General features: G+C 42.1%; 1 protein-coding gene across 2 annotated transcripts in view; it reads right to left on the minus strand.

Moving 5' to 3' along the window:
* Nucleotides 1-17,808, minus strand: part of LOC124140204 (oxysterol-binding protein 1-like) — a 58,733-nt gene that overhangs the window by 26,272 nt on the left and 14,653 nt on the right. For both annotated transcript variants that reach the window (XM_046507628.2, XM_046507627.2), the window contains exons 2-4: nucleotides 8,827-9,032; nucleotides 8,057-8,301; nucleotides 7,018-7,198 (exon numbers count right to left, since the gene is read on the minus strand). In XM_046507628.2, the coding sequence (XP_046363584.1) occupies nucleotides 7,018-7,198; nucleotides 8,057-8,301; nucleotides 8,827-9,032 (632 nt within the window). The remainder of the gene's footprint in view (nucleotides 1-7,017; nucleotides 7,199-8,056; nucleotides 8,302-8,826; nucleotides 9,033-17,808) is intronic.

Here is a 17,808-nt window from a genome sequence, read left to right on the forward strand (position 1 = left end):
CCAGCTATATGAGGGCGGTCTGTAAATAATCGAATCTGGACCAGACAATCCAGTGATTGATATCATGAGCATCGATCCACGCAATTGGGATCAATGACATGCATCAACCAAGTCAGTGAGCCTGACCAACCAAGCCCGTTAGTCGCCTTTTACAAGCAAAGTCGCCTTTTACAGCAAGCATGGGTTGCTGAAGACCTATTCTACCCCAGATCTTCAAGGATCATTATAATAAGGACTAGTGGACTGAAACTGATAGTTTCTAGGGCTGAGCAACCTTGCTTATCAGGAGAGGAGACTTAGTGGTCAGGCTCGGCGACTTGGCTGATAGCATATCAGTGGTCCCCGACACCCTCACCCGTGGATAATTGGTCTAGACTCAATTATTTACAGGCCACCTTCATACAGCTGGAATATTGCTGAGTGTGGTATCAAACAACAAGCAAATAATCAGAACAGCGACCTACTTGTTCCATATAGTCTGAAACCAAATTTCTTATTGACAAAAACTGTATGATGAAAACATGTTTAATTTTTTGTAACAAAACATCAAAACCAGTACCTTTGAACAATATGAATTAAATATACAACTCAAAAGAAGTTAAAGAACACCCGTTTCTATCATATTAGATTATAATTAGTTATTGAGTGAGTATGGTTTTACGACGCTTTTAGCAATATTCCAGCAATATCACGGCGGGGGACACCAGAAATGGGCTTCACACATTGTACCCATGTCAGGAATCGGACCCAGGTCTTCGGCGTGACGAGCGAACACTTTAACCACTAGGCTACCAACCGCCCCTATTACTACAGATAATCTGTGATGCCATGACAGACTAACTATAATAATATGAATGAATCAGGCATTCTTTAACTTCTTTTGAGCAGTAGACATTGTGAAAATCACTACTATTCACAGTTCTCACTAGTTTGTATGATAAAACAGGGGTCCGTATTGGTTCCTTTAACAGACATCATGAAGACATCACAAGCTAAATCCTGGTAATATGCACCACAACGACTCCAATGTAGAGCTGTTTACTATTCACATCGGAAATAAACAACATGTATGTTTATTTATACCACATGTCAACAATATAGGCTATAACATTCCTGCAGCACACTGCCAGAGTGACCACCTGTGGTGGAAATCCTCAGGGCATACTGACCTCGCATCAACGTAGCTGACATGTGTCATAGACTGTCACCCACAAGAAGATTGAAACACATGGGCTCTGCGGGGAAACCCTAGTTACCTCCCCTGCGTAAGTGCCGACCAAACTGCAGCTGGTACTTTGGACCATCGTACAAGTGATAGTTGTGTCTTATATGACGGAACAATTATTTATCAGCTATAGCCTGTTTCAAACTCTCCTTGCAGTCTACCTAGTTGGTTGGTTGGTTGGTTGGTTTGTTGTTTAACGCCGCTGTCATAGCGACTGATTTACGACATCCATTGTCTGAAGAACATTTGATTGCAAAGGCTCATTACCCTGGAGCCATGACATCTATATGCCTTGAAACACTTAATTGCTGTTATTTATTAGATGCTAATCCTATTTGTTAATCCCCATTTTTGTGTACATCAACCGTCTGCCATCCTGAACAGGATGTGCAAGTATGTCACTGATGATTTACTGTTTACATTTATATTTATTACTTACTAAATGTCAGGTGACCTTGGCTATATAAGCCTTGGTCCAGAGAGATTGAGAGAGGAGAGTAGAGGAGAAAAGAAAGGTCTTACCCTTAGCCTAGTTGGGGTTAGGCTGGGTGCTCCGGGGCACCTAGACAACAACCACTACCACTATGTGCTGACCTGGCACATAGTGTCTTTTGTATGTATATATATACATGTATAAAGTAAAACTGTATAAACCGCAAGCCATCGTCTCCAAATTGTCACTTCCTAATGAGTACCATACGTGGGCCCCTTGCATATACGAGTATGCAAATTATTCATTAATCAACGTCAGACCACACGCGTTGTAACCGCACTCAGCAGTATTCCAAATATATGATGGCGATCTGTAAATAATCGAGTCTGGATCAGACAATACAGGGATTAATATCATGACCATCAATCCACGCAATTGGGATCGATGACATGTATCAACCAAGTCAGCGAGCCTGACCACTCGATCCCGTTAGTCGCCTTTTACGACAAGCATAGTCACCTTTTACAGCAAGCATACGTTGCTGAAGACCTATTCTAACCCGGAATCTTCAGGGGTTCTACCTAGTACCTTTGGTAAAACTCAGAGACGTGACAATTCATCCCCTCTCACAGTCCATTCAACAAATTATATATTTGTAACTTCTATTTCATCTATACATTAACCTAAACATAATGTCATTAATTTGGTAACTTTCATTTAGAAAATATGCTATAACATGAAAAACTATTTCCACTTGCAGATTCATCCTTTAATGGCATGGCTCCATTGAAGAGATAGCCATATGGTCACTTTGACAATACAGTGATCCCTCGCTATAACGCTACCTTTGGGGTCCAAATAAGACAATCAGGGGTTTAACACGTCATACACAATTCAGTCAAAGTTAATGTTAACAATATTGAATGAAACTTTGAATAAATATTACGAATATTAATCGAGATATACAATGAACATGTTTTTATAACCAGTTAGTATAATAATGGGATTAAATTGCGTACTTCAGTTCGGATTTGTTGACTGGTATTTCGAGTGTTACATGCTTGCAGTGATCAGCTTATGTTTTTTGAGATGGGGGAAAAACATTTTGTCAGTTTATTAAAAATGTAAGATTGGGGAGCCATGCGTTACGGTGTGCAATAACCGAGTGAGTGCTATATTGAAGGGCGCAATAGCTAGGGAACACTGCATATGCATATACTCCTTATTGCCGCAGTTGGAGTCAAAGTGAGTGAGTGAGTATGGTTTTACGCCGCTTTGAGCAATATTCCAGCAATGTCACGGCGGGGGAAACCAGAAATGGGCTTCACACATTGTACCCATGTCGGGATTCGAACCTGGGTCTTTGGCGTGACGAGCCAACGCTTTAACCACTAGGCTACCCGACCGCCCCAGTTGTAGACAAAAGGTGAGATGGGTGAGTGAGTGAGTATGGTTTTACGCCGCTTTTTAGCAATATTCCAGCAATATCACGGCAGGGGACACCAGAAATGGGCTTCACACATTGTACCCATGTCGGGAATCGAACCCAGGTCTTCGGCGTGACGAGCGAACGCTTTAACCACTAGGCTACCCGACCGCCCCGTGAGATGGGTGAGATGAAAAGGAGATTAACAACACGTTCAAGATTATATACTTATACTTATATAACAACATGCATGGACGTGTGCATGCTGCTGCTTGTACTAGTCCGGACTAATGCTCGTTTTAAAGTGTTAGTACCATCTTTAAACATCAAACTAGACTTAGATTCCCATGAACACAGACTTCTCTGATTTCACTAAAAGCGTACTTGTTGACAAACAAGTTAAAAGTCAGTTGCATGACACGTAATCTAGTTTGTGAGTGTGGTGTAAAGTCATCACTGCGCCCGAGTTGCAGTGTCCACAGTATCAGCCTCTGATCAGATGAAGATACAACTCTGCAATAGTCCTTACATGTGTGATGTCTGTTAACATCAGGTTGGTTTGTTGTTTAACGCTGCACGCAGCAATATTCCAGCTATATGACGGCGGTATGTAAATAATCGAGTTTGGACCAGACAATCCAGTGATTGACATCATGAGCATTGATCCACGCAATTGGGATCGATGACATGCATCAACCAAGTCAGCGAGCCTGACCACCGAATCCCGTTAGTCGCCTCTTACGACAAGCATAGTCGCCTTTTACGGGAAGCACGGGTTGCTGAAGACCTATTCTACCCCGGATCTTCATGGGTCGTACATCAGGCTTACAATGTTTGTTCTGCTCAACAAAGTTACCCATCATGATGATTACTGTCAAACATTTCCTATAATCAGCAGCAGTGGAATGACATTATCTCCTTTCATTCAAATCTTGGACAAGATTTATTTATTTGTTTGTTTGTTGGTTTGTTGTTTAACGCCACACTCAGCAATATTGAAGCTATATGATGCCAGTATATTAATAATCAAGTCTGGACCAGACAATCCAGTGATTGACATCATGAGCATCAATCTATGCAATTGAGACACAGTAACTTTTTATTAACAATGATCAACCAAGTCAATAAGCCTGACCACCCAATACCATTAGTCACCTCTTATGACGAGCATGGGTTGTTGAAGACCAATTCTAACCCGGATCTTTGGACAATAAGAAGACAGTAACATCCTCTAATATATATTTCCTTTTACAAAAAACATGTTTGTTTCTGTCCCATATCTCTAGCTGGGGGAAACCCAGAAATAAGATATGAAAGACATCTACATTCAATTTTTCCTGTGATAAAGTGTATAGTATATTCAGTCACATTCCAAAATAAGCTAACATGCCTTCAAAGTAAATGCAAATCTCCCAGAAAATCCATATAAATTGTAGCAGGTAAAACCAAGTGTCTCTGACTATGTTCCTACAGGCTTGTGTGAAACTGTCTTTAGTGGAAGTCAATCGGCTGATTCTTCTTATCTGAATGTCAAGGTCAGAGAGCATGTCACACAGTTGATAATGAAGATTATTTCAGGTCAGTTCAAGATTGGGTACCATGTAAGCAGGCCAGGAACAGGGGAAAGCTTGCACACAGCACAATTATATAATGAAAAATATATCATAATTGACTTTTTGTTTAACAGGTCAAATTTCCAGGGCTAGATATGGATTTTTCAAGTGTGTCATAAAGATTTTTAGGAGAAGTGAGGTGAAATGAGGTGTATTGATTAATTATTTTTAAGATTATTGCACTCATATAGCGACATTCAAACACGCATGTATGTTTGCACACTTGTTCATGCGTGCATGCGTACGTGGGTGTGGCTGCTGGTACAAGTCTGGACGAATGACAGTTTGATAGTGTTAGCCCCCTGAGATACCACACCGCAGTTTTAACATGAATACCCCACTCAGACACAGTATACCGACTCCGAGCCAACCAGTCCTTGTTTCGCCGAGTGCAGGACAGTGTAACAACAAACAACAAACAACAAGTGCCATCTTTTAGCATCTTTTGGTATGATGCAGCTGGGGATCGAATCCCTGACCTTCAATCCCCGGGCAAGGGCTCTTTCCACTAGACTCTTTCCACTAGGCCCTATCCACAGAGGCAATTGAACTAACCAAGGCTAGATAATAAGTGGTTGTAATTTTGAAACTTTGCCTTCTTTCTTTTCTTTGAGATTCGAAATAAATTTTTCATTTCTAAATACCCAATGGCCATATATAAACAACTCAAGTAAATTCCATGCCAAAACTGCATTCTATTCAAATAACATCTCCAAACAACAAGTCAGATTTACCCCACTGGACAATAACATTTGTTACTTTCTTCAGTGTTGCAATATTCCAGCAATATCACGGCGGGGGACACCAGAAATGGGCTTCACACATTGTACCCACGTTGGGAATCGAACCCGTGTCTTCAGCGTGACGAGCAAAGGCTTTACCCACTAGGCTACCCGACCGCCCCCACTTTGGTATAAAACCACCAAGCCAGCCAGTGCCAAATTTTTTAGTCTACTTGTCCCAATGTGTAGTTTGGCATTATTTTCAGTAGATATTAGCCTCAGAATAGGGACAGGCACAACCTGATCTTACTTGACCATAGGATATTTTACAACACAGGGGATTTGGACGAGTGGATCAAATCACAAACTGCAAACTGGTGCTGACAAGAAAAAGGGTAATAGTACAAATCGCACCATTAATCATAGGTTTCTGGCATGCCTAAGGGATGCACCTCTGCACAGCGAAATGCAGTGCTTTAGACAACTAAGTTTAGTTCACCCATGGCCCCTCAATTTCTATGAGCAAACTTTGCATTCAGCTAAACACTTCCTCCAGTGTTTGTTATCTTTGAAACCTTAAAATATTAACTTCTGATTGGTTAAGGAGCAGGCAATTATTTTTTGAAACCTTAAAATATTAGCTTCTGATTGGTTAAGGAGCATCAATTATTTTCGATGTAAACTGCTCACAGGTAGTTTACAAATTTCATCTTAGGTAACTTGCTAATCTCGCATATGTGTCGTTGAGTTTCTGAAATGAACCGATGTTTATCCGAATGCATTTGGTAAAGGGAAGTAACTCAGTTCGTTTGCATCGTCTGCTAGAGTTTTGCTACATTTGTAAAACTGCGGACATTTATTCCAGACCGGAAATGAACCGATGTTTATCCGAATGCATTTGGTAAAGGGAAGTAACTCAGTTCGTTTGCATTTTATGCTTCGAGTTTTGCTAGATTTGTAGTGAGTGAGTGGGTATGGTTTTACGCCGCTTTTAGCAATATTCCAGCAATATCCCGGCGGGGGAAACCAGAAATGGGCTTCACACATTGTACCCATGTCGGGAATTGAACCCGGGTCTTTGGCGTGACGAGCGAACGCTTTAACCACTAGGCTACCCGACCGCCCCCCTGCTAGATTTGTAAAAATGCGGACATTTAAATATGAATGAATATCAGTAAGATAAATTTGTTATCAACCAATCCCTCTGGGCATATGGTCTGGTGAAAGTGGCAACTTTCAGAAGGACACATATCTTATGTATCCGACCAACTAAATAATCCAGTTTCACGAAAACAGTATTTATAAACTTACAAAGAAGGGTTTCTATAAGATACATAAGATAGGATGATTGTGAGATCGGTTGACAACTTATATTGATCCTTGTTTAATGCCACACTCAACAAAATTCCAGCTAAAAGATGACACCCGTAAATTTTCAAATCTGGAGCAGACAAACCACAGATTGATATAATGAACAATGGGCTACAATGACACTCCATCAACCAGAGTCACCTGATCAACGGGCTCGCCTCTTACGAGGTTGCTGGCTGCTAGGATTCTAACCAGGAATCCCCATGGGGCTTCCGGCAGTGTATTACCTGGGTTGTCCTTTTTGACGTTCTGCAGTGACTTGCGTGCCTTGTTTTCCAGGGACACCTGGTCCTTGGCCAGCTGCTCCACCATCTCCTCCAGCTTCAGGCGCTGGTCGTGCTCGAACTGCAGCACACGCTGCCACCTCTTGCCGTGCACCTGGGCGAACTCATAGTACTCGGAACAAGCCTGAAAGTGGAACATAGACAATATATTCCTTCAGATGGGATAATCACATTATTTTTTACAAAAGTATCGGCATATGATAATTTACGCCATGAAAGTTTTTATATTAAATAATAGATGTCGGTTTGCAAATTCTATCATGAACTTGTGGACGAAAAGAAAAACATGATAAACATTTGAGAGATTTTCAATTCAAGGTCAAATGGTCCTGGACCTGTTTTTAATGAGTGTGTGAGTTTGGTTTTATGCCCTTGTAAGAAATATTGCATAGCCAGAAAAATGGCTTCACACATTATGTCCATGTTGGGAATCAAACCCAGGCCTTTGATGTGATGAGCGAACACACAAACCACCAGGCTACCCTACCACCGACTCCGGCACACTCTCTCATCTCCACTGCTGGGGGCACAGGTGGCCCAGTCGTCTAGGGTGCCGTGATTCGCTGTGCAGAGTTGCGTCCCTTGGGCATGCCAGAAACCTATGATTGTGGGTTCGAATCCCGGTTCGCCCCAATAATGTTTCTAGGTTTGTCAGCACCATACCCTGCTCGTGGGTTTCACCAAAATGGTAAACGTCTAAGACCTGCGTCACTTCAGGCTTTCCTCCCACATTAAGCTGACACGCCTTGATAATGCTGGAATACTGTTAAAAGCGGCAGTAAACCCAACTCACTCACTCACTCTCTCATCTCACACTACTTCAGTGTTCCATGCTCGTTCTACTATACATACACCAGGACCACCAGATTCTATAATATATCTAGTTTATCTAGTCTTTACCAGATTAACGATAGTACTATGAAAGAATCGCGGATGGTCCGATTACTAAACTTTTCTGCTCACGCCCTTCAGTCCAGCTTACATTTATCATGGCATTCGATGTTATCCTGAAGAGAGTTGCTCTTTCATTCACGGCCTTCAGCTTGCTGGCCACGTCTGTCATGCTGTCCATCTGCTCCAGTTCTGAAAGCGTCTTCTGCAGGGCTGCCCCGTGTTTGGCAATGAGGTCATTGCACGTGTTGAGGTCCTCTAGTTTGGCATTCAGCGTCCGCAACGTGTTCTGCAGCTCGAACTTGTCAGGCTGATGCGCTTCCTCTTCGTCACTCTCTGGGGAAGAAGATTCAAGACAAACACATAACAAGAGATATGGGACTTTCACGTTCCTGACTGGTCTATAATAGGATCTGGACAAAACACAACAAGGTATGATCTATCATAGTTAATCCATATAGAAGAAACTGCTAAGATAATTGAAAGTAGGCTCTTACAGAATAAGTAAACAGGACAACTGCAACAGTTTTAACCCACTTTCTTTTAGATCGAGCATCGATCCACGCAATTGTGATATGATTACATGCATCAACCAAGTCAGCAAGCCTGACAATCCAATCCCGTTAGCCGCCTCTCACAACAAGGATAGTCGCCTTGTACGGCAAGCATGGGTTGTTGAAGATCATGTCCTTGTATCAGCCTGAGGTTGATGAAACATAATCACATGTCTTGCTTCAGTTACGTCAATAGTGTTATGTAATATTAAAATTTCATGATCAGAATAACAACAAAATAAACAGATTAATGGTCGATGCGTAAATCATTTATCAACATAAATATTGAGAATGTTAGAGTAATCACCTGCTTCCAGCATCCTGATGGCTTCGGCCTTTGCCAACTCAAGCGCTGTCACCCACTTCTGTCTCTCTACCTCCGACGTCGCCTTCAAGTAGAAGCTCTGGGCTCCCCCGTTGGAGATGACGAAGGTGCACGAGTCCTCCGTGTGTATGAAGGCATTGGCCAGGTTAATGGTGCCACGGCAGGTGTGTGCCATCTCAGCCTGGTTCCTGCAACATCAACAACGTCACGGTCAGAGTAAACACCCACATCACAGTCACAGTAAACACCCACATCACAATCAGAGTAAACACCCACATCACAATCAGAGTAAACACCCACATCACGATCAGAGTAAACACCCACATCACGGTCACAGTAAACACCCACATCACAATCAGAGTAAACACCCACATCACAATCAGAGTAAACACCCACATCACGATCAGAGTAAACACCCACATCACGGTCACAGTAAACACCCACATCACAATCAGAGTAAACACCCACATCACAATCAGAGTAAACACCCACATCACGATCAGAGTAAACACCCACATCACGGTCACAGTAAACACCCACATCACAATCAGAGTAAACACCCACATCACAATCAGAGTAAACACCCACATCACGGTCACAGTAAACACCCACATCACAATCAGAGTAAACACCCACATCACGGTCACAGTAAACACCCACATCACAGTCACAGTAAACACCCACATCACGGTCACAGTAAACACCCACATCACGGTCACAGTAAACACCCACATCATGGTCACAGTAAACACCCACATCACAATCAGAGTAAACACCCACATCACGGTCACGTTAAACACCCACATCACTGTCACAGTAAACAACCACATCACAATCAGAGTAAACACCCACATCACAGTCACAGTAAACACCCACATCATGGTCACAGTAAACACCCACATCACGGTCACAGTAAACACCCACATCACAATCAGAGTAAACACCCACATCACTGTCAGAGTAAACACCCACATCACGGTCACAGTAAACACCACATCACGGTCACAGTAAACACTCACATCACAATCAGAGTAAACACCCACATCACGGTCACAGTAAACACCCACATCACGGTCACAGTAAACACCCACATTACGGTCACAGTAAACACCCACATCACGGTCAGAGTAAACACCCACATCACAATCAGAGTAAACACCCACATCACGGTCACAGTAAACACCCACATCACGGTCACAGTAAACACCAACATCACGGTCACAGTAAACACCCACATCACGGTCACAGTAAACACCCACATCACGGTCACAGTAAACACCCACATCACAATCAGAGTAAACACCCACATCACGGTCACAGTAAACACCCACATCACAATCAGAGTAAACACCCACATCACGGTCACAGTAAACACCCACATCACGGTCACAGTAAACACCCACATCACGGTCAGAGTAAACACCCACATCACGGTCACAGTAAACACCCACATCACAATCAGAGTAAACACCCACATCACGGTCACAGTAAACACCCACATCACGGTCACAGTAAACACCCACATCACGGTCACAGTAAAAACCCACATCACAATCAGAGTAAACACCCACATCACGGTCACAGTAAACACCCACATCACGGTCACAGTAAACAACCACATCACAATCAGAGTAAACACCCACATCACAGTCACAGTAAACACCCACATCACGGTCACAGTAAACACCCACATCACGGTCACAGTAAACACCCACATCACAATCAGAGTAAACACCCACATCACGGTCAGAGTAAACACCCACATCACGGTCACAGTAAACACCACATCACGGTCACAGTAAACACCCACATCACAATCAGAGTAAACACCCACATCACGGTCACAGTAAACACCCACATCACGGTCACAGTAAACACCCACATCACGGTCACAGTAAACACCCACATCACGGTCACAGTAAACACCAACATCACAATCAGAGTAAACACCCACGTCACGGTCACAGTAAACACCCACATCACGGTCACAGTAAACACCCACATCACGGTCACAGTAAACACCCACATCACAGTCACAGTAAACACCCACATCACGGTCACAGTAAACACCCACATCACGGTCACAGTAAACACCCACATCACAATCAGAGTAAACACCCACATCACGGTCACAGTAAACACCCACATCACAGTCACAGTAAACACCCACATCACGGTCACAGTAAACACCCACATCACGGTCACAGTAAACACCCACATCACAATCAGAGGAAACACCCACATCACGGTCAGAGTAAACACCCACATCACGGTCACAGTAAACACCCACATCACAATCAGAGTAAACACCCACATCACGGTCACAGTAAACACCCACATCACGGTCAGAGTGAAAACCCACGTCACGGTCACAGTGAAAACCCAAGTCACGGTCACAGTGAAAACCCATATCACGGTCACAGTAAACACCCACATCATGGTCACAGTAAACACCCACATCACGGTCACAGTAAACACCCACATCACGGTCACAGTAAACACCCACGTCACGGTCACAGTAAACACCCACGTCACGGTCACAGTAAACACCCACATCACGGTCACAGTAAACACCCACATCACGGTCACAGTAAACACCCACGTCACGGTCACAGTAAACACCCACGTCACGGTCACAGTAAACACCCACATCACGGTCACAGTAAACACCCACATCACGGTCACAGTAAACACCCACGTCACGGTCACAGTGAAAACCCGCGTCACGGTCACAGTAAACACCCACGTCACGGTCACAGTAAACACCCACATCACGGTCACAGTGAAAACCCACATCACGGTCACAGTAAACACCCACGTCACGGTCACAGTGAAAACCCACATCACGGTCACAGTAAACACCCACGTCACGGTCACAGTGAAAACCTGCGTCACGGTCACAGTGAAAACCCACGTCACGGTCACAGTAAACACCCACATCATGGTCACAGTAAACACCCACGTCACGGTCACAGTAAACACCCACATCACAGTCACAGTAAACACCCACATCACAGTCACAGTGAAAACCCACATCACGGTCACAGTAAACACCCACGTCACGGTCACAGTGAAAACCCGCGTCACGGTCACAGTGAAAACCCACGTCACGGTCACAGTAAACACCCACATCACGGTCACAGTAAACACCCACATCACGGTCACAGTAAATACTTAGTGTTTTAACTTACTTATGAACCAAAGTAGACACAATAAATGGATAACAACTTCTTTAATAATTGTGAAGACAACATTTCGGTATAGATCCTAATACTGTTGTCAAGCAGGACTGAATGATGAACATGGTACAGAATATATATAGTAGGTGGAGGATTGACGGTAACCACAATTGCATACATGAGTGGGACTTATTAACCATCTAAACATGCAAGAAATATGACAAGGAATAAGAAAATATCAGGATACCTTGTTGTGAAACAATACAGTAGTCACAGTATATAGCAAAATCGATGACAGCAGGCAAGAAAAAGACCCCATGCAGCATGCAGACAACTGAAGTCATGACAAGTAAGATAGTACACGCTTTCATCACCCGTCTCGGTGGTTCAGTGGGAAAACAGTGGGTAATAATACTAAACATGAAATGTGAGGCTGCAGGTTCGATTCACGTGATGGAATTTTCATGTTAAACAAATCATAGCTTTTACGACTTTAAAGTCCAATATCAACATCAGATGCATGTTACAAGACTGTTCATACAATTCAAATGTAAAACTTCCAAGCAGGTCTTACAGTTCAAATGTAAATTCAAACCTCTCAGCAGGTCTCACTTGAAAGTAGTACCTCTCACAAGGTTACGGTGACATAGCAAGATATGTACAAAACTTTAGGCAAAAGTGGCAATAGCTGTACAATCAGAAGCCTAAACATGAACCCTTTTCACTTTATAAAACATGCAGAGGTCCAGATAACTTTTTGAGCAATTGAGTTTTTACTCCTGGGTTTAAGATTTTGAAAAAAAGGAAATAATGTTTTAGATGTATATAACCATGATAACTGTTCTAAATATATTGGCTTGACTCGCGAAGTAAATTATCTCGTAATTGTGTTTCGGAAAATAGCTCCATTGTATGCATGCTGAGAAAGCTTCATTCGGTAATTTACGCAAGCTGTTTTTATACATTTGAGTTTTTCATTTAATGCATGCATTTCTGTACGCAAGTTAATTGAAATAAATTGAGTTTTGAATATTATTAAAAAAGATTTTTTTTTGGGGGGGGGGGGGGGGGGGGGGGTATTTTACGCTAATACGCAGCTTATCTGTAGCTCTGAACATGGACAATCAGATTTGCAAATAATTAGCAAGAAACAATTTTGCTGCCATTTTTTTCAAATGTAGCATCAGTATACCAAAACTACACATCCCTCTATATCATCATTATTGTCAGTCGCATCATTTCATGGAAGCCCCAAAATATAACGAAAACTAGAAACTAAGCACCATGACAACCCAAACCAAAGGTCAATAGCATCAACAATTCAACATGGACCAATGCCACTGGTCACCGATAGGTCTTATGATTAAGGCTCAACAGTAATTACCGACTGGCCATATATAAAAGGAGTAACCATGGTAACATAATCACGACTTACTGACTGACTACAGCATTGTGACACATTGACACATAACCATGATAACGGATATGAGGCCTTCCTGGCACCTTTGTGGGATTAGTTAATCAATAGATGACAATCCTGTCCATTGTTTCCCTAAACCCTCACATCTGAGGGTAATGAGCATAATGAGGTTTCCTCAGAAAATGTTAAAAGTCAAATAGCATTGTACATTTTGCAGGACAACAGGATTTATTTGACATGACAAAGCATAATACTCTTCCTTTTCTGTCTCAGAACATGTTTACTATGTTACAACATAGAGACTACCAGGGGCTAACTGTTTATTCATTCTTACAAGATTATAGTTCTACATGTTCTAAGCATTCACTAGTGTGAGAAATGTGTTAAAATTTGAAGGTGTCATTTGTTTGAAAAAGTGATTTAAAATCTATTAACATGATTTATGATAAAACAGGAGAATAGAAATATCAAACTTAAAGCATTGCACGATTGCTTCCTTTCTCAACACTGAAACAGGTGAATTTAGAACAATACCAGCAAACAGCCTGGCCATGTGTGACAGACACAGAGTGATGTGTGAGATTTATCATGAGGATCAGCTGCTCACCAATACCCATTAATCTCATTACTGCCTGCAGCCCGTGGCAACACCAGCACTGTATGGTCTCATCGTCACCTTCATGGAACTTGAGGTGAGGTGAGGTGAAATGGGGCTTAACTTTGCGTCCAAGATTATTGCACTTATATAGCGACGTGCATGTGCGTGTGTGTGCGTGTGTGTATGTGTGTGCGTGTGCGTGTGCGTGTGTGGCTGCTTGTACTGGTCCGGACAGATGCCGATTTATAGTGCTAGCCCACTGAGATACCATGCCACAGTTTAACATGAATACCCCACTCAGACACAGTATACTGACTCCAAGCCGACCAGTCCTTGTTTTAGCCCCTTAATGCCGAGCGCCAGACAGGGTAACAACAAGTACCATCTTTTAACGTCTTTTGGTATGACGCGGCCGGGGATCGAACTCCGGGCGGATGCTCTACCACTAGACCACGGAGGCGGTCCATGGAAATTGATCACACTGACAACAGTGACTATGAACGACACGCGAGATGGGGTTACTCTCTTTCTTTCTCTCCCTCTGTGTCTGTCTGTCTCTGTGTCTGTGTCTGTCTGTCTTACAGACCCCGATACAAATATATATCAAAAACAGCCCATGCAAGTCTATAATGTTTGGCAAGTCTAGATTACTGCAGTATCAGGAAATGAAGAGAGTCACTGGGCTCCCTTTTATTATATTTTTATTAAGATAACTGAACAACTGGTTTTTTCTGTACGATATGTTCATTTCAGAGACTAGATGTTAGTCTATGTGTGCGTGTGTCTGTGTGTCTGTCCAGACTCAATTATTTACAGACCATTATCATATAGCTGGAATATTGCTGAGTGTGGCATTAAAAAACAGTACCAACAAATAAACATGCAAAACAAAACCTTATTTAAACATTTTCTGTCATAGTTCCAATGTGCAATGAGGTATTTTTTACAACATTCACTGCAGTGAGTTCATATGTGATACCTGCATTCAATCACAAAACAAGCATCTGTCGAGAAACACAGGTACATATGCTGAAAAGACTACAACAAGCATCTGTCGAGAAACACAGGTACATATGCTGAAAAGACTATAACAAGCATCTGTCGAGAAACACAGGTACATATGCTGAAAAGACTATAACAAGCATCTGTCGAGAAACACAGGTACATATGCTGAAAAGACTATAACAAGCATCTGTCGAGAAACACAGGTACATATGCTGAAAAGACTATAACAAGCATCTGTCGAGAAACACAGGTACATATGCTGAAAAGACTATAACAAGCATCTGTCGAGAAACACAGGTACATATGCTGAAAAGACTATAACAAGCATCTGTCGAGAAACACAGGTACATATGCTGAAAAGACTATAACAAGCATCTGTCGAGAAACACAGGTACATATGCTGAAAAGACTATAACAAGCATCTGTCGAGAAACACAGGTACATATGCTGAAAAGACTACAACAAGCATCTGTCGAGAAACACAGGTACATATGCTGAAAAGACTATAACAAGCATCTGTGGAGAAACACAGGTACATATGCTGAAAAGACTATAACAAGCATCTGTGGAGAAACACAGGTACATATGCTGAAAAGACTATAACAAGCATCTGTGGAGAAACACAGGTACATATGCTGAAAAGACTACATTGGGTAATTAATTACACACAATGTTGTTTTACTGCTGGTTTTTTTCCAAATTTTCATATATCAAATTTATTTGGTAATGGTGAATATGTTGTATATCTCAGTGTTAGAAATTGGCACTAGTCCTGTCGTCCTTGCCAAACTGCCCAATAGTTAAGGTATTATCATGATAATGAGGACTAGTAGTATTTTGCTATATGCTATCATTATTATAAGGACTAGTGGACTAAAAATGTTAGTTTCTACTGCTGTATCTTAAGTAGTCCTGCACCATGACTGTGGAATATATTTATTTTATGAAAAATAAATAAATCTAGAAATGCATACAAAAGCAAGTCTAGCCAGCTCAAGCTGGCTCTATTCCACCATGACCGTGGAATATATTTTAAGAAAAAAAATAATATATAGAACGTGTAGAAACGCATACAAAAGCAAGTCTAGCCAGCTCAAGCTAGCTCTATTCAGCATAGGGAATTTTTATTATTTTTAGAGTCAAGAAGGATATTGTGTGACATAAGATTTCAGAGACTAAATGTTAGTCTATATCTTATGCAAATACGCAGCTTACCTGGAGCTTTGGGATAACACTATATTCACTGAATATCTATGTCATAACCATGATAATCCGAATCTTGAAAAATATGATTTTGGGGGTACTAATTAGTTATTAATAAATAGTATTAAATACTATAGCAGAACTTTTCAAGGAACCCAGGAGCCCCCCTAACTTGATACACTGCAGTCTACATCTGAAGCCTATGGCAAGTGCTTGAGTGGGAAAGGGGATTAAAACCGAGTCAGCAATATTATCAAAGCTGTGTCACAACGACCTGAGAGCGCAGATGCACAATTATCTAGGCATGCTAGGTCATAGCACCCATGGAGACTCCAGGTTAGAATAAATCCTCAGCTAAGTATGTAAGTCATAAGACCGAATGGACTGGGAAGTAAGGCTCGGCAACTTGGTTGATAGAGTGTAATCAACCCAGCAGCATGGATGGTTGCTCGCAGTATCAATCACTGGATTGTCTGGTCCAGAATCAATTAATTTCAGGCAGCTGTTGTATATTGATTGTTTGTTTGTTTGTTTGTTGTTTAACGCCGCACTCAGCAATATTCCAGCTATATGACCGCGGTCTGAAAGTAATCGAGTCTGGACCAGACAATCCAGTGATTGACAATATGAGCATCAATCCACGTAATTGGGATCGATGACATGCATCAACCATGTCAGCAAGCCTGACCACCCGATCCCATTGGTCGCCTTACGACAAGCATAGTCGCCTTTTATGGCAAGCATGGGTTGCTGAAGACCTATTCTACCCCGGATCTTCATGAGCCAGCTGTTGTATAACTGGAATATTGCCTCTGTCCTGTCAATCGCCTCTCACAAGAATGGGTTTCTGAAGGCCAATCCTAACCCTGATCTTCACAAGGGACAGCTTGATGTAGGAGGGATTCATTAGCCGCAAGTGATGCAGATCTTAGACGTTTTCCAGTTTGGTGAAACTCACATGTTTACGGTGCTGGTTAACCTAGCAAAATAATCAGGGAGAATCTGGAATTTAAGACCACCATCACTTGTTTCTAGCACGCTTATACAACACAATTTGCGCAGTGAATTGAGCGCCATAAAAGAATGGGCCACCCACGCCAAATGTCCTCATGAAGGCTAGATATCAGATATGAAAACAGCATATTGAATAACAGCTGATTAAGAATGCCAGATTCACCACTGCATTGTCAACACACACAACGTTCTAGCAACACCAATCAATGCTGATCACAGCGGATCATCAGAACACCACCCCAATGTCCTGTAGTTTCTTATGACATTTAATCATCCTGACTATTGACATGATTGGCAAAGGGGTAATTTGTCAAGTTTTGGCATCATATCATGAACAGGAAACAAAACACCAGCAGCTGCTCTCAGCAAGGAGGCCCTGAGAGGTAGCCATGGCAATGGGCTTACATCAAATGTCAGACAACAACATGCTTCATAAACTGCCCTGATGCAGTCAGAGTCTTTAGTCACTAGTCCTAAGCCCAAGTCTAGCAAAATCCATTTTGCTCTAGTAAGCTCAGCTAATAAAAGGCCATACAAAAAGACCA

The sequence above is a fragment of the Haliotis rufescens genome, unplaced genomic scaffold, assembly GCF_023055435.1.
Source record: "Haliotis rufescens isolate VD_foot unplaced genomic scaffold, xgHalRufe1.0.p SCAF_15, whole genome shotgun sequence".
In the NCBI taxonomy this organism is placed as follows: Eukaryota; Metazoa; Mollusca; class Gastropoda; order Lepetellida; family Haliotidae; genus Haliotis; species Haliotis rufescens.